General features: G+C 43.6%; 1 protein-coding gene across 1 annotated transcript in view; it reads left to right on the plus strand.

The window, feature by feature from the left end:
- Positions 1 to 1207: 1207 nt before the first annotated feature.
- LOC137353177 (elongation factor 1-gamma-like) overlaps positions 1208 to 25269 on the plus strand; it is a 42586-nt gene continuing 18524 nt past the window's right edge. Inside the window, exons 1-4 of the mRNA XM_068019224.1 lie at positions 1208 to 1327; positions 3619 to 3777; positions 5292 to 5355; positions 19867 to 20009. Coding sequence (XP_067875325.1) covers positions 1208 to 1327; positions 3619 to 3777; positions 5292 to 5355; positions 19867 to 20009 — 486 coding nt within the window. The remainder of the gene's footprint in view (positions 1328 to 3618; positions 3778 to 5291; positions 5356 to 19866; positions 20010 to 25269) is intronic.

Raw genomic sequence — 25269 nt, forward strand, 5'->3', positions numbered from 1 at the left:
GATGTGTTTTTGTCATACTTTAGTATCAACTTTCTCCATGATAAATTCCTATGTCAACATTTGTAATGGAAACTGCCTATGTAAACTTGTCACACTGTAATTAGACCGTCCCGCTATAGTGCCTCCCCTTTGCATCTCCCAGTTCCTTGGCCTATCTAGCAGAGAGTAGAATCACAGTATATTTTATATAACAATAAGGACAGGATATATGTCTTTAAAATTGGAAATAAAATAGTTTGGTTCAATGCATCATGCTTCACATGACACCATGTGGGCTTTACAATTTTTAAGTATGCAATTTCTATTTTTAAGTAGCTCCAGGAGATATCATCGAAACAAAACCTTGGGATTCAGTTCTGATGAAGGAAAGTGCCTTAAGCATTAACTTGTCTTTTTTACTTTTCAAAATTGATCAATCTCTTTTGGCTTAGGAATAACATCAGGGCCACTGATCTACAGTGACTGAATAAAATAAATTCTTTTCCTATTAAACACTATTGTGGCATTTTTCCTGATATTTTTGGGATTGAATTCCACAACTTTTGTCCATTATTTTGTGAAAACAGTAAATGAGTGATTCTTTACCTTTCATATTATTTATCTTTCCTTTATTTGATTTTTATTCCTTATATTTTTTAAAGCTGCAAATACACAGCAAGATGGCCCAGATGCACCAATGGAAGATTGCTATCTGAGCCCAGAATTTCTGGGGGCGTCCACCCCGTCTTGAGCCCTGACTCTGAGGGGAGACTGGCAGACCCTCTCCTCCCGCAGGGAAACAGTGTTTATGCTGCTTCCCTGGGGAACCACCAGAGTTATGGCAAAATATGGGCAGAACCATCATAGAGCTTCAGGCCCCTGGTATTTAGCAGTCCATGAAGGGCGAATGGATATAGCGGGGGTTAGAGGTTGTGTTGTAATACGGTGGTAATAGGAGCAACACTGGGGGATTGAGCCTGGGGTTCGGCTACGTTGGGGGATTGACCTGGGTTTAGCAAAGCTGGGACGTGGTCTTGAAGTTTGACACTATGACAGTAGAGATGCTGCAGTTTGGCAGCATACGGATGGTCCATTGATCTGGCATCACTGTAGAGAAGGATGTAGGATTCAGCAGAACTGTGGAAGCGAACCTGCGTTTTGGGGCAACTGGGATTGGAATGTGTGGTCTGCTTCATTCCTGGTGCCTGTCAGAGAGGGAGGGGAGAGCATGGGTTTGATAGCATTAAATAGTGATTTAACAGACCAAGAGGTGGAAAGTGGGATTCGGCTGGATGGCTACTTGTCGACCAACATGGACACAATGGGCCGAATGGCCTCCTTCTGTACTGTGAAGTTCTCTGATTCTATGCCTTCCTAAAGGATCTTTGTACGTATTGAATTGTGTGTTTTATAATGGTCTTTTTTTGTCTCTGTTTTTGGCTCTCATATACTCCCGTGGCTGTAAGCATTCTACGAACAATCTGCAAAACACAAATAAATGGAGCTTTCAAAATTCAAATCATTTGTTTGAATAAAGAACTCAAATTAAGCTGAGGAAACACTTGGGGTAATTTTAATCTTACTCACTGGGCGGAAAACTCCAGGGATCGGGTAGAATTTGCACCTCATTGAATATTACTCTCTACTGACTCATTAGCAAGTAAAATCAGGCTAAGTAAATCAAGCATTGCCCCCCCACTGTCAGTCTACCTATGGGTGGGTAGGTTAAAATTACCCAATCTGTTTCTATCTCTGACTCTTTCTCTCTCTCTCTCTGATTCCTCTGTCTGTATGTCACGAGTTAGATTACGAACATTATCTGTCAACATAAGGTTCTAATCAGGTGGTAGAGTCAGATTGCTTTAAGATGCAACAAATTTTTTTCCCAAAAATGGACTCAAACAAAGATGAGATTAAGCTAGCGCAGGTGATGCTTGTAATTATATATCACTTTAATGTAGTAAAATGTCCCAAAGCACTTCACAGAAATGAGTTCAATCAGAATTTGACACCAAACCACAGAGGAGATATAAGCTTCACGCCTCACTCCAGAGATTTAAGCAAATAATCCAGGCTGACACTTTTTCAATGCAGTACTGACGGAGTACTGCACTGTCAGAGGTGCCGTCTTTCAGGTGAGTTGTTAACCTGAGGCCCCGTCTGCAATCTCAGGAGGACGTAAAAGACAGGCACTATTTATTTCAAAGGGGAGGTGTTCTACCTCTCAACCAATATTACTCAATCTGGTCATTATCACATTGCAGTTTGTGGGACCTTGTGGTGTAACATAAGAAATAGGAGCAGGAGTAGGCCATTCCGCCCCTCGAGCCTGCTCCACCACTCATTAAGGTCATGGCTGATCTGATTGTGGCCTCAGCTCCACTTTCCTGCCTGAACCCCATAACCCTGGACGCCCTTGTAGATTAAAAATCTGTCTAACTCAGCCTTGAATATATTCAATGACCCAGCCTCCACTGCTGTCTGGGGCAAAGAATTCCTTCATTACAATAGTGACTACACTTCAAAAGTACTTTTTCTGATGATGATGATCTATGTCCATGTGTTGGAGTTGAGTTTTAATAGTAGGACGCACATTTTAACTGCTCAGTGACCAATGACTCCAGGCACGGAGTGATACAGACCTGGAGGGTCCCAGGTTTGATCCCTAGTGTCGTCTGTGCCTCAGTTGGTAGCTCTCTTGCCTCCGAGTCTGAAGGTTGCGGCTTTAAGTCCCAGACTTGAAATCACAAGCTAGCTGACACAGAGAGCGCTGCACTGTCAGAGGGGGCTGCTTTTTGGATAAGAAGTTAAACTGAGGGATCTTGCTGTGCGCTCCCTTCCCAAATTACAATGATAACTATATTTCCAAAGTATTTAATTAGCTTTAAATTGCCTAGGTCATGAGAGGTGCTATTTAAATGTAAATTATTTATTTTCTTTCATCAGCCCAGATTCCACTGTGTCTCCCTTGTTGCCACTGGTAACTGAGGCACTGTCCCTTTAAATTCCAATAACACTAAATGAGGATATTTAAGCTGTGTAGCTCTCACCTGCACCAAATGATGAGTTAGAATAAAACTCAGGTTATTTCCACATACTCACTAGGACTTCTAGTTCTGAGAGATTAGTGGCAGGACATAGTCTGCCTTGCAGGAGTGCGGCTGGGTGATGGCAGGAATGGTAAGGCTCCACACAATCTGGTTGAAATCTCAGCCATCTGAGTGGGCAGGTCACCGGGAGTTGGATGGTCCTGTTCAATACTGTCCCTGCTGTTGTTTGCTACTAATATTTGTTGGCTTTGATGTGTCCTTCTGCCCTTTTCCCCTCCCTGCCTGTCAAGTTTGGCCTTCAGGGTGGGTTGGTGGTTGCCATGGTTTCTGGGGCCTGGTTCCTGCCAATGGTCTGAGAATCCAGTTCCAGTTGGCTGGAGATTTATGTAGAAATACTATTTATAATAATTCACATTTCTTCTGCTCTGAGCTCAGTCATTGGGTGGGAGGTTGGGGGCAGTAAACCTCACAAAATGAATTCTCCAGGAATTTGTCTAACTAGCGGCTGCTTTCAAGGCCCAATTTTCTTTATGTATCAACTTAAATTATTTGATTCCTTGCTCCTGTATAATGGCTTCTTATCTTTCAGACTCTGTACACTCCCCCTGATTTCTGGAGGTCCTACCCAGTTCTGATTGCTGCTGAATACACCAATGTGTCGCTTAGAGTTGTGTCTGGGGGCCCGGAATTCTGTTCGGAGACTGGTCATGCCACTCCATACTTTCTGAACAGATTCCCCCAGGGGAAGGTCAGTGAGCTTTTCATAGTTTTGTGTGCTGAAATTTTGAAGTGGACCTCTTCTTTTTTTTTATAAAGGGTTTAATGACTAAGATGGTTTCTTTTTTAGCTAACTAAATTTCCAGGTGTTTGGGCTTGAGGCAAGCAATTGATTGATTTCATCTGGAGACCTTTCCCCACTTGTGGTGATTTTTGTTTTTCTTGAATAACTGCAGGGATTTTGTTTTTCTTGCACCACACACCTGTTGGGACCACACCAGTACAGTGGCTACAGCAAACTGACCTCACTGTAACCCTGTAGAACAGAATTCTAACTTCTGATTTAGTGATGGCTCAGTTTCAGCACTTGCTTAGGGGTCTGAAGGTTGTGGGTTCAAGTTCTACTCCAGGAACCTGTTTACACTCCCATTGCAGTACTGAGGGAGTACTGAATTGTTGAAGGTGCTGTCTTTTTCAGGTGAGATACTAAACTGAGACCTTGGATGCTGTCTCTGGTGCCCCTAGATGATCCCAAGGTGATATTGGAAGAAGAGTGTGTGTGTTCTTCCTGGTGTCTCCCCATAGGCTTGTGCAGTCAAACACAGTGAATGCAGATAAGTGGACTGACCAATACAATCAAATCCTGATCAATAAAATATTACTGGCATCAATGAGTTGAGCTGAATAGCCTGTTGCTGTGCTGTGAATCTGGGAGTTCAATCAATCTGTTGAAGAGCTTCCTATCAATCCTAGATTTGCTTTTAGTTTAAACCTGTATCCACCCAGTGACACTGTGGAGGTAGATTTTAGATCTCCAATTTCCTATGGAGATTCCACCCTTAGGGGCCTGGTGGAAGTAGGAGGGTCAACACATGGCAAATTGAAAATAGTCATAGATAAATGGTAACATATTCAATGTGGAAATGGTGTAAACTGAGTATCTTAACTGTTTGTCCTTTTATTATCAGTAACTTGATGCGATACTGGGCAAAAATGAGACTTTGCTGAGATTTGAAATACTTGCATTGTATCCCTGAGCTGTGCCCTCTGTTGAACACAAGTTTTCTGCTAAGGTGGTTGGGTGTGTGATGGCAGAGGGCTCCAACCCCCTACTTTAATTGGGAGGGATGTGGAAGGGGGTAAAATGGATGGTTTAATGACCTGACCACTGTTACTTAATCTGAACCTGAATCCTCCAATAGTGAGGTTACCTGACACTAGTGTAGCTCCACCAAACATAGGAAGGATGCAGGAGTTGGGCTTGTTGCAGTAACTGATGAAGCTCTATATTTTATTATAAACTTCATCCTAATGGGACTGAGAGCCATGGGTTCTATTACTAATTAAATGTCAATGACTGACATGGTTACAGGTGAAGTGGTTTTGCTGAAATTTGGATGTACCTGTGTCATGTCCATGTTTGTGCTGCTAAAGGTACTGTGAGCTGGAAGGTGGAGGTACTGACCCAGCGAAGCCCCTTCGATATCTGTCGAGGGACTGCCTCAAGTGCTCTAATGTTATGTCTACACATCTGTTCCCCTGTAGGTGCCAGTGTTGGTGGCAGACAGTGGCTTCTGTGTGCAAGGAAGTAATGCAGCTGCTTATTATGGTAAGTTTCCTTGTCTTGTGTTTTTCTCCCCCCCCGCCTGCCTGACTTCCCACTACATTTCACATTGAGCCTACTGCACAGAAACGGGCCATTCGGCCCAACTGCTCAATGCTGGTACTTATGCTGCATGCTACCCTCCTCCCACGCTAATTAATCTCTCTCTCCTCCCACCCTTATTTATATCTCATCAACATAGGTGCACAGAGAATTTGGAGACACTGGGTTAGAGTAGGAAATAGTGAAGTGTTAGAAGTCTGAGTAAAAGGAAAGTAATGAATAAAGTCTAACTTGGGGTTACTGTGTGCATGTATGTGAATGTGTGGAGTGTGGCAAATAAGGTTAGTGAGCTGCAGACACAGCCACATAAAATTATAATGTGGTGATAATGGAGACCCTCCTCAAAGGAGGACAGGACTGGGTGCTAAATATTCCTGGATACAAGGTGTTCAGGAGAAATAGGAAAGGGGTGGTTTCAATTAAGGAGAACATTGCGGTGCTGGAGAAAAAGGAGGGGTTAAGGACAGAAACTATTTCTAGAGCTGACTAACAAAAGAAAAATGCTGTTACATTGCTCAGTGTCTAGAGGCCACCAAAAAGCAGGAAAGATGTAGAGGAACAAATTTGCAAGGAAATTAGAGGTGAATGCTGCAAGAATTAATAGTCACAATGAGGGATTTTAAACTGCTATCTTTGTCTATATCCAGATAAAGGGCAGAGAGGGGCAAGAGTTCCTAGAGTATATTCAGGAGAATTTTCTACAGTATGTTTCCAGTCCAATGGGAAAGGAGGAACTGCTAGACCTAGTTCTAGAGAATAAGGTGGGCCAAGTGGATCAAGTCTGTCGGGGAACATTTAGGGGACTGTGATCCTTTGTACCATTTAAGGTTTAGGTTGGCTATGGAAAAGGACAAGGAACAATCCAGAGTAAGAAGAATTCACTAAGGGAAAGCCAACTTCAATGGGGTAAGATTGGACCAGACCCTAATAAATTGGATTCAAAAGTTGGCAGGCAAAATGGTAACTGAACAACTAGCTGTCTTTTAAGGAAGAGATGGTTCGGACACAGTTGGGGGTATATTCCACCAAGGGGAAAGGTAGGACAAACAAGTCCAGAACTCCCTGGATGATAAAAGGGAGAGATTAAGATGAAGAAGAAATTGTGTTTGTCGGGTGGATAATGCAATGGAGAACCGGGCTCAACATGGAAGGCTGAGGGGAAGTAAAAGAAGCAGAGTTTGGAAAGAGACTGGCAGCTAACAAAGGGAAGACTTCTATAGGCATATCAATAGTAAAAGGAGGAGTGGGGCTGATTAGTGATGAAAAAAGGGGATTTACCCACAGAGGTGGGGACATCGCTGAGGTATTAAATGAATACTTTTCTTCATTAAAAGCAGATGCTGTGCAAGTTGTGGTGAAGAGGTAATTCAGACACTTGAAGGGTTTAAGTTTAAACCCTTTTAAGTTGATGATGCATCTCATCTGGCCCTGGTGCTTTAAGGATACTGAGGGTGGAAATTGCAGAGGCACTGGCCACAATTTTCCAGCCTCCCATAGATTCAGGGGTGGTGTCTGAGAAGTGGAGAATTGCAAACATTACACCCTTGTTCAAAAAAGGTATGAAGATAAGCCCAGCATATATAGGCCAGTCAGTTTAACTTCAGCGGGGAAGCTTCTAGTAGTAATTTAGGGCAAATGTGGTTAATTATGGAAAGCCAGCACTTATTTGTGAAGGGCAAATCATGTTTAACTTTAGTTTTTTGATGAGTTAGCAGAAGGTTGATCAGGGCAATGCTGTGGCTTATGTGGACTTCCAAAAAGCATTTGATAAAGTGCCACACAACAGACTTGTGAACAAAGCTATAGCTCGTGGAATAAAAGGGGCAGTAGCACCATGGATGTGTAATCGGCTGAGACAGGAAATTAAAAAGTAGTGGTTAATGGATGTTTTTCAGACTGGAGGAAGGTTTGTAGTGGAGTTCCCCAGGGGTCTGTATTGGGACCCTTGCTTTTCCTGATGTATATTAATGACCTAGACCTTTGTGTGCAGGGCACAATTTCAAAGTTTGCCGATTTTCATATCAAACTTGGAAGCATTGTGAACTTTGAGGATGGTGTAGGGCATAAGTTGGTGGAATGGGTGGACATGGGCAGATGAAATTTTAATGCAGAGAAGTATGAAGTGATTCATTTTGGTAGGAATAATGTGGAGTGACAATGCAAAATAAAGGGTACAATTCTAAAGTTGGTGCAGGAGTAGAGGGACCTGGGTGTATATGGATAAATCATTGAAGGTGGCAAGACTGGTTGATTATAGGCTATGAAGTATCTTGGGCTTCATTTTAATAGGAGCATGAGTACAAAAGCAAGGAGGTTGTTAAATTTGCATAACATTAGTTCAGCATCAACTGGAGTATTGTCCAGTTCTAGGTGCCACATTTTAGGAAAGATGTGATGGCATTGGAGACAATGCAGAAAAAATGGTTCCAGCGCTAAGTAACTTCTGTTAAGATAGGTTGGACTCTCCTTCCTTGGAGAAGAGAAGGCTGAGAGGAAATTTGATAGAGATATTCAAAATGAAGGGTATAGACAGTGAATAGAGGAAAAATGTTCCCATTGTTGGAAGGCTCGAACAGGGGGCACAGATTTAAGATTGGCAAAAGAAGCAATGGTGCCAAGAGGAAAAACTTTGAGTGGGTAGGATCTGGGATGCACTGCCAGACTGTGGTGGAGGTAGATTCAATTGGCTTTCAAGAGGGAAGTAAGTTCTTATCTGAAAAGGAAGAATGTGCAGGGCTATGGGGAGAAGCTGGGGAGGAGCACCAGATAAATGGCTCTTGCGGAGAGCCAAGGGAGAAACATCAGGTCAAATAGCCACTTCCTGTGCTGTAACCATTCGATGAATTTATGATTTCCAATTAAGAGACAAAATCCTGAATGCTATTTTTAACCGTTCTAGAAACTATCCCCAAGGGGTTAATTTGTGGTAGAAATGCTGACATTAAGCTCAATCCCTGCTAAGGCTGTCCATAATGCAGCGTTTGAGTTCTTCAGAAGAGCAGCTCCTATGGACATGGCTTTTAAAGAATCCTATATTCAGAAGGAGTATGCTGAATCAATTTGGGGTTTAAAAAAAAAAGTGGAAATCTAGAGCAGGTGTGAAGATGTCCAGCATGTCCTCCAGACAGAAGGAGGAGAAAGGCGCAATGGTCAGAAAATGAGATTTAGAGAAACTTGATGTGAAAATTGGTAGATGTAGGAAGAGCATTGTATATTGCTGTTCCTGTCCTGGGAGGAGGCCATTCAGCCCATCGAGCCTGCCTGCCATTCAATATGATCATGGCTGCACTTCAATGCCTTTTTCCCACACTATCATTCCCTTGTGTGATTGCTACTTAGCAACTCAATAGGAAAGTGCTTTGCAGTTAATTAACCACTTAATTAATTAACTACTTCTGAATTCCAGTTGTGGTTCCATAGGCAAATGTGGCAACCAATTTGTGCACAAATTGAGACTGACCAGATATCCTGTTTCTGGTATTTTAACAGAAAACAAATGAACGTAAGGTGTTGAAGGACACAAAAGAATACATAGTGTTGATGTGTTTCTTTTCCCCCCCCACCCCAGGGAATTGCAATTTCTCCCCTATCCAAGCAATGTTACAATTAATGTACTGTAATGATGAAAAATTAATATTGCTTAAAATAAACTGGAGTCATAGAATCTTCCAGCAGCAGAAAAGAGGGAGGGAACTGACCTAGGCCATAAAAATGGGTCTGGTGATGGGAAGGGGGTGGTTGTGAGATTGGAGTTTGTTGCTAACTTTGATTTCCTGCATTTTTGGTTTGTACAAAATTCTTGCTATCTCTGGGTACTAGCATTGTTAAGCAAAGGAGACCTGATCTGCTTTATAGACACTTGGGGTGGGGGGGAGAGAAGGAGAATGAATGACAGCAGTCACTAACAATCTAAAGAGCTGTGGAATTGCACCGCTTTGCCTGAACTGGTTTCCATTGGAAATGGGCAGTAGTGCAGTTTAGCGAACAGAGAGCAGTATTGGCTCACTTGAGGTGTCTGTCTGACTGTACCAGCTGATAGGCTCTCCTGCTCAGTAAGAGTTTAAAGACATTTGAAGTGAAAATGGTCAGCATATGGAATAACTTCTAGGAAGATGGGGAGGGGAGGGGGGTGGTCTGCAGGATGTCTCTGGCTGAGTTAATAAAAATAGTTACAGATAAGGAAGACCATCTTGTGAATCGGAGTTAGTCCAGATCATAGCCTCTACTGGGTGGAATCGAGGCACATGTCTGCTAGGTTCTCTGAAGGAGAGAGATCCAGCCATAGAAATCCCAATGTTCCTTTCTGAACCCTGGCTAATGTCCAGGCTGCCAGTTCCTCAATCTTGTCCCACTATTCCCATATATTAAACCCATAAACAGCACCTTCACCTGGATGGAATTGCTCATATTACAGTTTGGTTAACTTGTATGTGAGAAGTTTTTGTAAATTTCATGAGTGAGGGAATTTGGGTCCTAGTAATGTGAATTACTGTAGAGTTGGTGAGACTTGATTTTTCAATGGAAGGAGCTAATGAATGATGGTAGTGGTGAGGATTGGGCAGTCTAACTGGGATGTGATAACTCTCGAAGGCTTCCTGCTTGGGTAAGGAGAAAGAACTTGCATTTATATAGTGCCTTTAGGACTGTAGGAAATAGCAGAAGTAAGTCAATTGGCCCCTGCAGCCTGCTCTGCTATTCATTAGGATCATGGCTGATCTACCCAAGTTTATCTTTCCACACTTTCCATATCTCTATTCCCTTTTTAAATATGCAAAAATCATTCTTCAATATTCAATGAGCATCAAATTTCTCCATCTTAAATGGCAGACCCCTAGTCCTAGACTCTCCAACCACTGGAATGGTCTACCCTGTGAAGCCCCTTAAGAATTTCATAGGCTTCAATATGATCACTTTTTATTCCTCTACTTGACAATATAGTCCAATTCTTTTCTCTCTGGACTTAATCTCCTGAACCTTTGCACTCCCTCTAAGGCAACATATCCTTCCTTGAGTAACTTGTTGTGCTCCAGATGTGGTCTCACCAAGGCCCTAGATAATTGAATAAGACTCCTTGTACTTCAATCCCTTTTGTAACAGGTCAACATACCATTATACCACTTACATTGGCAATATACCAAAGTGCTCCAATGAAGTACTTTTGAAACATGAAGGAAATGAGGCTGCCAGCTTGTGCATTGCAAACTCTCTCTCAAACAGCAATGAGATAAATAACCAGCTAATCTGTTTGAGATAAATATTGGCCCACGCACCAGGGAGTACTTATGGCATTGTTTATACCTGAGAGGACAGGCAGGGCCTCTGTTTTATCCATCTTCTGAAAGATGGCAACTTTGATGCTCCCCCCAGTACTGCTGTGGGAGTATACGCTTAGATCAAGTGCTCAAGATCCTGGAGTGGGCTTGAACCCACAACATTCTGACTGAGGTGAGATGCTACCCACTGTGCCACTGTTAGAGGTTTGGTCTCTTGTCTGGCGTGTGAAAGCACAAGTGGCTTTTGTCCTCATTAGTTTAAGATGGAGGAAATGTACCAGGGTGTGTCCTTCAGATCAATGTCTGGTGACTGCTACTGCTCAGTGAAACTTGGATGGAATGTAGTTTGTCAGCTCTTGGAGCTTTCTCCTCCTCACTTTTCAGAGAAGATGTTAAACCAGGACTCGAGTCTACTCAAGTGGATATAAAAGATCCCAATATTCGGAGAATGGAGAGTTCCTCTGGTATAATCCAAGGACTCGAGTGGTGCAATGGTCTTGTTATCTGTTGATTTACTGTTTGTGGAACCTTGCTGTGTGAAAAGTGGCTGCTTTGATTACCTGCATAAAGTGACTACCCTTAAGAAAAAACCTTGTTGGTTGTGAAGCACTTTTCTTAATGTCTGAAGGGCACAAAAAGTGCTTTATAAACACAGGAGTTCTTTTTTTTTAAGCCCTCAATTTGGACTCCTTTCTTGCCTGTCTCAATTGCTTTGTTCCTGTTGGCTGGTGAAGGTAGGTGTGTAATACCATTGGAAATAGATTGTTCTGGAATATTGTTTTGAGACACCTTTAATCAAGTGACTGGCACACATATCATATGCCTCGTTCTGCTCTCTGACCACCTGTCTATTTCCAGTATTTTTGATTCTTCCAGCATTTGCAAACTCTGCCCTAAAGCAGCCACATACCAGCACAGTTCATATTTGCAATTTCTGCAGATTTATTACTGTTAGGCACTGTTGCAGAGTTTATGTAGCCAAAGCAGATTATTTTAGCCAGTAATGCACTAAATCTGAGGAAGTATTGAATCATATTCTGGGTTCATCTATTTATAAGTTGCATTGTGAAGTAGTTGTGGTTGAATGTTGATGGTAAGCAGTGCCTCACTGCACAGCTCTCTCCTGAGATCAGTGACTGAGGTTGAGGGCTGCAACTGAGTAGTAACTGCACTGACATTAACATGGGAATGTCACCTGACTGCAGTTTTTGGACCCCACCCAACTCTGTCACTCCTGAGATTTGACATGAGTTGGTGGGTCTTCCGTTATGAATAGTTACAATGTCTGTAGTGGAGGAGCTACTGCAAACTGGGTTGAACTGTAGAGAAACCTAGACTGAAGCCCAAATGGAATTCTTAAACTCTTTTTTTTTTTTAGATGGCTTCTAGTAATTGGAAAGGACTTATATTAATTAATCTCTAAATAGCCAGTGACACCCACATCCCATGAATGAATTTAAAAAAAAAAACTTCCCAGGAAACTTCACTGTTTTAAAGGAGTTATTTGAAATAGTGCTGCTTTGCATATTGAGGTTGTCTCTGAGGGGGCTGCAAAGTCCCTGACTCCACCCCACCCCATGCCTCGTGGACCTTTACTTGATGTCCCAATGTGCTGGCAGCAGAGAAGCCAGTGGCATGTTCTATTGGGCCTAACTAAAGCTGGACTTGCCCCTCAGCCAGTCACATTTGCACATGCCTGCCCTATATGGACCTCCCACTATCTTGACTAAGTCATAGCCAAGTCCATAAAGTTCTGATTCATATATTGGGACCCTTTTTATAGCACAAGACAAGTCTCACTTAAGCTAATGCCCATCTATAATGACTGATGCATCAGCTGTGACTGTGTAAACCAGTACTTCATGCAAGTCCCAGTAATTTCCATACATGACCCAAGTGTGAACTGTTGGGTGTTTTTTGCAGTTCATGTGGATAAGTACAAAAACTTTGCTTTAAACTTTCTGAAATCCCAGTGCCTAAAGTTTGCTTCTATCTAGCCAGGCTGGAATGATCTTGAGCTAGTTAGAGGTTTTTTGGAAAGACCAGATTTCTTAATTTTTTTGGTGTATTTTTGATAGTTTAAAATCTACAACTAGTAAGGAGTTTCACTGTAGCTGTTGCCCTCATTAGGGTGATTGGAACATAGGAACAGGAGTAGGACATCCAGCCTTTCAAGCCTGCTCCATCACTGTTAGATCATGGATGATCTACCTCAACACCACTCTCCTGTGCTATCCCCAATCCCTTGATGTCATTAGTATTCAGATGTCTATCCATTTCTATCTTGAACATGCTCAATGGTTGAGCTTCCACAGCCCTCTGGGGTAGAGAATTCCAAAGATTCACCACCCTCCTGAGTGAAGAAATTCTTCCTCATCTCAGTCTTACATGGCCTGCCCCTTATTCTGAGACTATGTCCCCTGATTCTTGACTCACCAGCCAGGGGAAACATCCCACCTACATCCACTGTCATGCTTGGTAAGAATTTTGTAAGTTTTAATGAGATCACCTCTCATTCTTTGAAACTGTAGAGATTTGGGTTTCTGTGTATCTTAATCCAATTTCTTGGTACTAAAGGGAAGCAAATGGAAAGTAAAGAAAGACTTGCAATTAAAGCACATTTCACAATATCAGGACATCCCAAAGTGTTTTACAGCCAAAGAATACTTTTAAGTGCAGTTGCTGATGTAATGTAGGAAATATGGTAGTCCCTTTGTGTACAGCAAAAGGAAATGACTAGATCATTGAGTGATAAATATTGGTCAGGACATCAGTTAGAACAATTCTGCTTTGAGATAGTGTCACAGGATCTCTTGCATTCACCTGAGGACAGGTGGGGCTTCTGTTTAGTGTCTCAGCCAAAAGATGGTTCCTTCAGTACTGCACTGCCTGGGATTATGAGCTCAACGTAGGAACAAGAGCAGGCCATTTAGTCCCTTGACAGTTCTGCCATCCAATAAGATCATAGCTGATCTGCAATCTAACTCTACATATCTGCCTTTGCCCCATATCCCTTACTATAATAAAAGCAAAATATTACAGATGATGGAATCTGAAATAAAAACAATGCTGGAAATACTCAGCAGTAACACTTGGAGTCCAGGTATGATTGATTACAGTAAATCTACCCTGCACTCCCTCCAAAGCCAATACTTCCTTCCTAAAATGTGGTGCCCAGAATTACTCTCAGTAACTCTAGGTGTGGTCTAAGCAGGACTTTGTATAGCTGTAGCATGACTTTGACCCCCCTTGTATTATGACCAGGTGAGAAAGGGGTCTCTGGGGGTGGGAGGGGGTGCCTTTGCCTGGTTTGGCTGTACTTTTAAAATGCCATATCTTAAGCTAAGCCCCTCCCCCTGCTGTTCATCGCTCTCTAATTATAATGGCAAATCAACCAGACAGGTTATCTTAGATTTAAACAAGAAAGGTTTAAGTTTATTGACCTTAAATCTCTAATTTGGTTAAAGCTACTTAGAAATACTTGAGACAGCCATGCTAGCATGCATACATGATAAACATGTGCAAATAGAGACAGGAGGAGAAAGAAGGGGAAAGGTTTAAAGTAGCTGGAGTTTATTTACTGGCTTTTAAGGCAATTGCAGTTCTCATTGGGGCCCAGTGCACACTTTCAAACTTTAGTTGCAGGAATCTTCTCTGGAGGTTTGAGTGGCTTCAGTGGATCACTGGAACTTTGAGAGGGAGAGACTGTCCTTCTGTCTTCAAATTGTAATCTATTTCCAACTATTCTGTGAGCACAATTTGAAACTCCAAGTTGGCCACTGGGTTAGTCATGTGACTAACCCCTTATTTGCAACAACTCCTGTGGTTTGTGGATTTCAGCTGTCGGGTGGTGGGGGTGGAGTGTAGTGCTATCTCTTACACAGACAAGATGTGGATTGCTCTTGCCCAGACCAATCTCTGTTAATTGAATCAGTGAGCAGCTCCCATTGTCTTTTTTTTCCCCAAACTATCTTAATGTAAAATGAGCAGTGATGTTTCAGTGGTCTTTTGAACAAAGTTATTTTTTTCAGTCCAGTAACCGTTTAACATTGTTCCATTTGATGAAATTAATGTCTCATTTTGGCAAATGTGGTTTTCATGACCGTATGCTAAATTGTCTATTTATAAAGGCCAGTATTCCATGAGCCTTTTTGGTCATTTTAAATGTACCTGGACACCCTCTCAAATTTGTTTGGAATTCCACTGTTTCTAGCTTTGTGCTATTTTTAAAAAGTGCTCTGTTCTATCTTTTTAGGTCCAAGGTGAATGACTTCCCATTTGCCAGTTTTGCCCATTCACTTAATCTATTAAAATCTCTAACTGTTTCCCTTTACACTGCTTACATTGTCTTGTGTCATCAGCAAACCTGAATATGTGGCTTTCTATCCCATTATCTAAATACTTAATAAAGTAAAAAGATTTCTGGGAATAGTTGTGGCCCCAATTATAGATTCTCTCCTGAGTTAGAGGGTTATCTACTAGAGAGGTGAGTCATGCCTCTGAGCTACAGTTGATTGTTTTAAACACCCCAGCTTCATGTTCTTTGAAGTTGACCAATAGATGCAGATATTAGGGACTAATTTTATTCAACTTGCATTTATTTAAACTGTCTCTTGAAATCTGTTATTTCCATCCATTGTTGTCTCTTCCTTATCTGCACTTTTAACAACCTCTTTCCGATACATGACTAGCTTCTGTGTACACTAATAATGGTACATTTGCCGTGAACAGGCTTCCACCATTGGCAGCTATGCCTTCAGTTGTTAAGTCCTGAAGCTCTGGAGCCCACTCCGTCTGCCCCTCCCTCTCCCCCTCTCCTTTCTAAATCTTTTTTTTTTAAATCAAGTTTTGTTTTTTTGTCACCTGCTTTACCCTCTCCATTCTCAGCTTCCAAGTGTGAGGACCTCCTGTCCTAGATTGAGACCATCCTTTGATATTTCTGCTGTTTCACTCTTTCCCCCTATTCCTGAACCCACATGTTTCTCTCCTGTATCTCCTTGTACCCTTTTCTGAGCTTGTTGTCCAGAGACTCATCTCCTAGCCCTGATGCTAACTTGCATTATAAATAGCTTCCTCTCCCTGGTACACTCCCTCACTTTCAAAACCACCATCAACCTCTCCACTGCCCCACTTCACAGGGTTTTTTTCAAAAGCACAAAGCAATAAGACTTTGTTTGGAAGGAAGGGTTGCTCCTGCTATTGCCCCCATCTGCAACTTCCTTTTATTCTCCGTTCTTGAATAGGTCTCCTCTTAAATCTGTCAGTCTCTCCTGCAACGTCATTGTTTGAATTTCTTATCTGGTTTCCATTTTTACTACAACCCTGAAATGGCCCAAATCAGTCACATTACACTGTGTATCACTTCTACTTTGTCCTTTGATCTGTCTTTAGCATTTGACACTTGACTATACTGTCCAGCTCCGAGGGACTGCCCTTGTTTAGTTCCACTCTGTTTTACAACTGCAGCCAAAGAATCTCCAGAGTTGTCCAAGTATCTGCTCTTGGCCCTCTTCTCATCTACATGCTGGCACTTGAGTGGATGTAGGGTCAGATGCCAAATGTGTGATGTCACCCAACCTGCTTGGCTTTCTTGTCCCCTCTGCTGTCAGGCAGCTGATTCTCTTGGTTGAGCTGTATTTTTATCCAGTTAAACATTTGGTAGACAGAAGCCATTGTCTTTGGCCCCACTGCAGTCTGCACCTTTTCCACTCCTGATTTCATTTCCCCACCTCTCATCACGTCGCGATTTGGTGTCCCCTGAATCTTTAGACTACCTACTTCCACCATCGTATTATTGCTCATCTCTTTAAACGCGCCCCCCCCACCCCCCCCCCCCCCCCCCCCCCCCCCCCCCCCAGGTCCAATTGGTGCTGCAATCCTCAATGCTTTTGCTACTTCCAGACTGGGCTGTTGCAGTTGTCTCCCTTAGTAAACAAAAGCTCATCCAAAACTCTGCCCCTATCCTAACCCCCTCTACCCAATCCAACTCCCTTTTGTCCCATCACTGACAATCAGGCTTTAGCTGTCTGGGATTGTATCTCTAAACATTTCTCCCCACCCCTCTTTTTTTTTTTACAACTCTCCTTTTAAAATTCATCATTCGGAGCAGTCTTTATCACCCCTTCTAATCTCTGCTTTTGACTCTTCAGCCATCTGAATGTTGGGATTCATTATTTTGAAGGTGCTGTATGAATTCTGCTAGTGCCAGTACATTCACCTATCCAGCCTGCAGCCCTGACCGTGGCTGGTTCAAGACTGGGTTAGAAGAAACAAATCAAATCCAGGACTGGCTAATGTGCGCTCCTGTAAACTGGATTAAAATCCTAACCGTTGGGGAATTGCCTCCTTGTTTTAAAAGCTCACTCTCTGAAGTGCTCGTTCTTCTCCCAGTGTTGAGGGCGTGTGCCCCTGTGAGTGGAACTCCATCAGTTGTAGTGTTACGTGATTCCTGACAGGGTGGAGCTGCAGATGACCCGTCTTTGCAGTGGAACTTTGTGTGATTAGGACATCCTGTTTATAATGCGAGTGCTGTGTACGTTTGTTCCTGCGCGCTCCTCCCAATCTACCAGGGAGTGGGGAGGGGAGGTCTCCCAGCTGCTGCTGTAAATGTGCCTCTCCTCTGGGAAGAGGACAGTGAAGGCAGGTTTTGAGGAACAGGGATTGTGGTGATCTGTTCTGCATCTTGAATATTCAGCACTGGGGGTTTAAGCATTCTTGTTGTCTGACCCACCTGTGTTCCCATGAATTGGGTGTCAGCTGTGGCTCAGTGGGTGGCACTTTCACCTCTGACTCCATGTTGTGGGTTCAAGTCCCACTTCAGGACATCAGCACAAAAAACACCGCTGACGCTCCAGTGCAGTACTCAGTGCTGCACAGTCAGAGGTGCTGTGTTTAGGCTGAGGTATTCAACTGAGGCCCCGTCTCCCCCCTCAGGTGGATGTAAAAGACCCCATGACGCTAATTCAAGGTAGAACAGGGGAGTTCCCCTCTGCGTCCTGGCCAATATTTATCCTTTGCTCAACATCACAAAAACAGGTCATCTGCACATTGCTGTGTGGGAGCTTGCTGTGCACAAACTGGCTGCTGCATTTCCTGCACTGCAACAGTAACTACACTGCATTGGCTGCAAAGTGCTTTAGGATGTCCTATGGTTGTGAAAGGTGCTACATAAATGCGAGTCTTTGAGTGGGTCACACTTTAAGGAAAAATGTTCCATTTTCTTATCTTTGGGGAAAAATTCAATTACTTTTTAAGTGAGGATCTAACTAGCTTGGGAGAAAATGTTCTGTGAGGGGAGAGTCGGATCTGTTTTGTGCTTTATTAAACTCCTGACATTCCCTCCTATCTGGATTATTTACTCCTGGCCCTGTCCCTCCCTAGTGATAGCAGAGGATAGCTGCTTCTTGAAGTTCCCTGCATACAGAGTTAGCTTTCTCTCTCTCTCTCTGAGGTTTGTATTGTCAAACCGCCAGAACATTGGAGATTTCAACTTTCAAGTCTCTTATATCCAGCTGTGTGGGCTGCTTACTCCAAGCTTGTGTGGGAGGAGTTTCAGCAGATGTTCTGCAGCTGTGTTATGCTTGTGCTCTCTAACTGTACTTCTCTGTATAAAGGATGGAGACTTGCTACCTTAAATGACACAAGCTGTAAGATTTGGATCAAAAAGGCTTTTATTTTAAAGGCTTGAGATTTGGGACTCTCTTGAACTGGAGGGATGAGGGATTTCCCACTCTTAATGGGTTAGGAACCCATTGCTCTGTCACAGCAGCAATTTATTGGGATCTGTTTTTATTGCCTTTCATGCCAACTGGCATTGGATCACCTTGCTGAAAAACTCCACTTCCTCAATTTCTAACATTATCTACTTGATAACTGGAGCTAGTTTCTTGTTCACCAGTAGTTCACCAGTAGCCTGATGCATTGAAGTGTCCCTTGTAATGTTTCTTGGAGAGGTGCCAATGGTGCACATGATGCACCTGGAATGATAAATGCCAACTAGTGGTGTCTCTGTACAGTGTGGAGCAAGCCTCCTGTAACCACTGCAGGGTGGACTCTTCCACACTGGTTGGTAGAGCTCAAGTGTCTTGTGCACCCAGCATTTGGGTCAGCAGTAGCATTTAGCTTGAATGAACTTGCATTTCTAAAATATCTTTCCTGGCCCCCTAGATGTCCCAAAGTGCTTTTTTTTTTAAATTGTAGTAATATAGGAAAAGCAGCAGCCAATTTGTACCCAGCAAGCTCCCATAAACAGCATTGAGATAATGACCTGATAATTTGTTTGTGGTAAAGTGTCTTCAATGTTTTGAATATTCATGGTTGTGTTTTGGCATCCTTATTTAATGTATTTGCTTATGGCCTTGTCCCTCCCTAACTGTGTAACCTACAACCCTCTGCTCCCCTAATGCTGGCATCTTGTACACCTCTGGTGTTAATCACTACACTGGCAGCTATGCCCGGGCCTAAGCTCTAGAACTCTCGGAAAGTTTTTTTAAAAAAACTTTCCTTTGACTAAGCTTTTAGCCACCTGCCATAACATGTGCCAAGGTGTCACATGTCTGCTCCTTTTTTTAAAAACTTCCTTAGTGACTGTCTAAAGGAGCCTTGGTGCATCTTGTAGATGGTACACACTGCTGCCACTGTACATTGGTGGTGGAGGGAGTGAATGTTTGTTTGTGGATGGGGTGTCACTGGCAAGGTCAGTGTTTGTTGCCCATCCCTAATTGCTGTCAACAATTGAGGGGTTTGTTAGGCCATTTCAGAGGGCATGTAAGAGTCAACCACATTGCTGTGGGTCTGGAGTTGCATGTAGGCCAGACCAGGTAAGGACAGCAGATTTCCTTCCCTGAAAGATATTAGTGAACTGGATGGGTTTTCACAACAATCAATGTCTGAGTAATGGTGACATGAAACTATCTTTCAGTTCCAGGTTTCTATACATTCCACTGCAATCAGGGTAGGATTTGAACCCAAGTACCCAGGGTCTTGGATTACTAGTTCAGTGCCATTATCATGAAGCTACTGTTGCTCCAACAATGCACCTTGGGATGGTTTATTACATTTCAAAGCTCTATATAAATGCAGGTTTTTAGTCTGTACAAACTGTTTCAGTAATGGTCTGCACTTCGTCCCAAACTGATTGAAGAGAGCAATATTGTGACTGACCTCTCTCTTTGCCTTCCAGTTAGTAATGATTTGCTGCGGGGTTCTTCCAGAAAAGAAGCTGTCCTTGTTCAGCAGTGGATTAACTTTGCTGAAAATGAACTCATCCCTCCAGTTGCAGCCTGGGTGTTGCCAAGTTTGGGCATCATGAAGTCCAGCAAACTGGTAAGTTCCCTGGTTAGGAAGTGGCTTTAAAACTAGGCACCATTTGGTCAGATTCATCAGCTTATTAAAACCAATTCACTATTATAGCACTAACCGGGTCCCCCAGTTGGATGAAGGGAGATTGATGCTAGCACAGTCAGGCTGGGAATCCTGCGGTGAGTAACTCTCCACCTGACTTTCCCCCAAAGCCTGTCCATCTACAAGGCACGAGTTAAAAGTGTGATTGAATACTCTCCACTTGCCCGGATGGGTGCAGCTCCAATAACTTCAGAAGCTCAACACCATCCAGTACAAAACAGCCTGCCTGATTGGCAACCCCATCCACAAACATTCACTCCCTCCACCACCAATGCACAGTGGCAGCAGTGTGTACCATCTACAAAATGCACTGCAGCAACTCAACAAGGTTCCTTTAGACATACCTTCCAATCTGTAACAATGACAACTTGTATTTTATAGCACCTTTAACATAACACGTCCCAAGGTGCTTTATAAAACTGAGCCATTTAAGGTTATATTGGGTCAAATGCCCAAAAGCTTGGCCAAAGAGGTAGGTTTTAAAGAGTGTCTCGAAGGAAGAAAGGGAAGTAGGGAGAGTATTCCAGATCTTGGGGCCTTGGCAGCTGAAGACCCTGCCACCAATGGTGGTGGAGTGATTAAAATTGGGAATTCTAGAGAGGCCAGAATTGAGTGCAGAAATCTTGGAGACTTGTGTGGCTGGAGGAAATTGAAGATTGGGGGGGTGCCATGGAGGGATATGAAAACCTGGATGAGAATTTTAAAATTGGCTCCTGGTCAAGCAATGTAGGTCTGTGATTGTGGGTGACATTTGAATAGGACTTGGTATGAGTTAAAGCATGAGCAGCAGAGTCTTGGCGGACCTTGGACTTAAGGAGTGCAGAATATGGAAGACCAGCTAGGTGTGTTGGAATAGTCAAGTCTAGAAGTAACCAAGATATTGAGTGTTTCAACAGCAGGTGAGTTGAGACAGGGACAGCTGGGTGATTTTCGAGGTGAAAATAGGTGGTCTCAGTGATGGTGCAAATGAGGTCGGAAGCTCATTTCTGGTTCAGATATGACCAAGGTTGCGAACAGACTGGATTAATCTCAAACTGTTGCTAGGGGGAGGGATCGAGTTGGTAGCTAGGGTTTGGAGCGGGAATTGAAAATGATGGCTTCAGTCTTCCCAATATTTAATTGGAGGAAATTTTCTGCTCAACCAGTGCTGGATGTCCGATAAGTCTTCTAGTTTAGCAACAGTGCAGGAGTGTAGAGAAGTGGAGAGGTAGAGCTGGGTGTTTTCATGAGTGAAAACGAGCACTGCTTTCAGATGTTGCTGAGGGGTAGCATGTAGATGAGAAATAGAGGTTTGTGGATAGGTCCTTGGACACCAGATGTAACTGCAGGAGCTGGAAGAGAGGCCATTGTAAATGATTCTCTGGCTATGATTTAGATAAGAATGGAACCAGACGAACATAGTCCCACATAGCTTGACCATAAAGGAGGCTGATGTCAAAGGCTGCAGATGAGGACAAGGAGGGAAAGTTTACCTCTGTTGCAGTTACATAAGATGTCATTTGTGAATAAGAGCTGCTTCGATACTGTGGCGGGGGTGGAAACCTGATTGGAGGGATACAGACATGGAGTTCTAGGAAAGAGGAATGGATTTGGGAGGCGAAAGCCTGTTTAAGGACTTTGGAGAGGAAAGAGGTTGGAAATGGGACAGTTTGCAACAGTGGGGTCAAGGGTTGGTTTCTTTTTGAGGGGTGATGACGGCAGATTTAAAGACCGGGACAGAAAGGGAATCATTAACAATTTTGACTAATATGGGGCCGGGAGGGGAAGGATGAGGGCAGCAGACATATGGGAACACCACTGCCTGCAAGTTCCCCCCTCAGAGTTGTATGCCATCCTGACTTGGAAATAGATTGCCATTCCCTCGCTGCATCAAAATCCTGGAGTGCTCTCCCTAACAGCACTGAGTGTACCTCCATCACATGGACTGCAGCAGTTCAAGAAGGCAGCTCACCATCACTTTCTCCAGGGCAATTGGGGATGGTTAATAAATGCTGTTCTTGCCAGCAATGTCCACATCCAAGAAACTAACTATATTTATAAAAAAAAAAACTGCCTCCCTTTTACTATAGTCCAAAGTTGAGTGGAAGCCAAACTTCTTTGTAACCCCTGATGTGAGTGCAGCCTTGAAACTGGCATTGTTGGGGCTCCAGAAGGGTTTAGGTGTTCTGTTGCCTTAGCTACAGTTGGTATCTGGTTGGTGGAGAAAATAATTTCTGCCAAACCCTGTTCCTCCAGCTGAGAATTGGTAAACTTCAAAATGGGAACCAAGCTTTCCAGGAGTGTCCTGGGTTTAGCCATGCATTTTGTTGCTGAAGTACCTTGACAAAACTGAAACATCCACTTTGCCTGCCTTATTTCACAAATATTGATGGTCCTGTGTGTAATTTGGGGCAGTGCTGGTGCTGCTGCAAGTCCATATGCTCCCTCCTATTTTCTTTTACTGATTTTGATCAGTAAATACTTATTTAATAACTCTCCCACCAATTCTGGGTGCAGAACACTCCTGGGCTGCACATTCTCACTATAAATTGCCCTGGTGTAATGCTCACTCCCAAATGTCTGCCCACCCTTCCTGTCGTCTGTGGGAATGTGAAGCTGTCCATGAAATTAGTGTTCAAGGGACAGCTCTGACCTTCAGTGAGTTACAAGCCACTGTTTGAATGACCCCTTTCACAGTGCCACAGGAAATGTATTTCTTTCAAGTTGGGCTCGCCATGAAACTGACTCCTTCCTTTTGACCACTGGAAGTAATTTACGTAATTCATTCCACTTATTCTTAAGCTTTGCTGTTGAAGGCTGGTTCGTCCCACTGCCCCTGATTAACTCCTTGAATGGGTTCCACAGCTCCGCATGCTCTAGGACTGAGCCAAATAGTGACTCATTTGACTACTCAACCTGGGCCAAACACAATTTATCCTCATCTGCCACATCATAGAAGTCAGTGAATCGGGAACAGGAGGTTGGGGTAAGGGGCTGAGGAAGACACCAAAGGGTGTTGAAGTCCATGTAATTCCACAATTGCTACCCCAAATTGGAAAGACACTGGGAGCCCTAAACCCTTGCACTTACTCCTCGATAGTCATGACTCCCAAGTTTTGTTTTTATTTAGCGATACAGCACTGAAACAGGCCCTTTGGCTCAGTCTGTGCCAACCAACAACCACCCATTTATACTAACCCTGCAGTAATCCCATATTCCCTACCACCTACCTACACTAGGGGCAATTTACAATGGCCAATTTACCTATCAACCTGCAAATCTTTAGCAGTGGGAGGAAACCAGAGCACCTGGCGAAAACCCACGCAGTCACGGAGAACTTGCAAACTCCGCACAGGCAGTACCCAGAATTGAACCCGGGTCCCTGGAGCTGTGAGGCTGCAGTGCTTAACCACTGTGCTGCCCTATACATTCATGGGACGTGGGTGTCCCTGGTAAGGCCAGCACTTATTGCCCATCCCGAATTGCATTTGAGAAAGTAATGAGTTGAATACAACTGAATGGCTTGCTAGGCCATTAGAGGGCAGTTCAGAGTCAATCACATTGTGTATTTGGAGTTTTGACCAGGTAAGGATGACTCGTTTCCTTCCCTAAATGAACCAGATGGGGGTTTTTATGACAATCCAGTCTTTCAAGGTACCATTACTGAGACTAGATTTTTATTCAACAGTTTCATGGAATTTAAATTCCCCAGTTGCTGTGCTGGGATTTGAACTCATGCCTACAGGTTATTAACCCTGGCCTCTGGATTCTTCTTGGGCAGTCCCTCAGGATTGAGGATGACTTGCTTTCACTCCAGTTCGATAGGTTCTGAGATGGCTAAGTCCAATGTGTGATCTGCAGACTCAGCCTAATGAGGGGCAGGTGGTGCTTGAAGGGTCAGGTGGCTGACTAGTTTGGAGGTTTGTGCACTCCCTCCAATGACTCCACTTCACCTCCATGTTCCTGACCAAGTCCCTCAGTGTACAATGCCTTCCCAATTGTTTCCTCCATCTAGGATGGTCACGGAGCCAGGGACTCCCAGGAGTTGACGGGGATGTTTGATCTTTTCAGGAATGCTTTGAGGACATCTCCAAAGTGTTTCTAATGTCCTCCTCGAAGTCTCCTGCTACGATTGAGTTCTCAATAGAACAGCTGCTTCAGAAGTCTGGTCTCGGGCATATGAACGACATGTCCTGCCCAATGGAGCTGGTTTCTCACCCTGGTGCTGTGCAGGTTGGCCTGGGAGAGGACACTGCTGTTGGACAGCCTTTCTTGACACTGGATTTGGAGGATTGTGTGGAGGCACCTTGGGTGGTACTTCTCCAGTGCTTTCAGTTGCCTGCTGTAGGTTGTCTGAAGCATGCAGGAACGCAGGGATTGCTGCTTCCTAGTAAACCATGATCATCTTGTCAGGTTTGAGATCCTGATCCTCAAATGCTCTCCCTCAGTTATCTGAAAGCTGAACTGGCACATTGGGGGCAATGATGAACCTCTTCTACCTTTTGAGAAGAGGCTCCCAAGAGATAGAAAATGGTTCATATTTTCCATTATCTCACCATTGATCTTGATTGACCGGGGTGGGGGGGGCACCAGGCACTGGGTGGTGGTGCAGAGTGGTGGTGTGCTATGGGATCAACAATGACCTGGAGCTCCATTTCAGTGAGTGCACACGCAAGGGTCATCTGCATACAGAAGCTTGATGACTGACTGAATTGAAGTGGCATAGGCTAACAGTTTCCCATCTATTCTGTAGATTGTCTCCACACCTGCAGGTAGTTTGCTGGAGATGAAGCACTGCAGCAAGGAAAATGGAGAAGAGGGTTGGTGTGATGAGTCTGTTATACAGACAGGAACTGGCCCTTCGGCCCATCGTGTCTGCTGGCCACCAAGCACCTAACTGTTCTAGTCCCATTTTCCAGCACTTGGCCCGTAGCCTTGTATGCTGTGGTGTTTCAAGTGCTCCTCTAAATACTAAAATGTTGAGGGTTCCTACCTCTAACACCCCTTCAGGCAGTGTTTCAGATTCCAACCACCCTCTGGGTGAAAAGATTCTTCCTCCACTCTCCTCTAAACCTCCTGCCCCTTGCTTTTAAATCTATGCCCCTTGGTTACTGACCCCTCTGCGAAGGGAAAAAGTCTCTTCCTATCTATCCTATCAATGCCCCTCATAATTTTGTATACCTCAATCATGTTTCCCCCCTGG

The sequence above is a fragment of the Heterodontus francisci genome, chromosome 40 (genome assembly GCF_036365525.1).
Source record: "Heterodontus francisci isolate sHetFra1 chromosome 40, sHetFra1.hap1, whole genome shotgun sequence".
Taxonomy (NCBI): Eukaryota; Metazoa; Chordata; class Chondrichthyes; order Heterodontiformes; family Heterodontidae; genus Heterodontus; species Heterodontus francisci.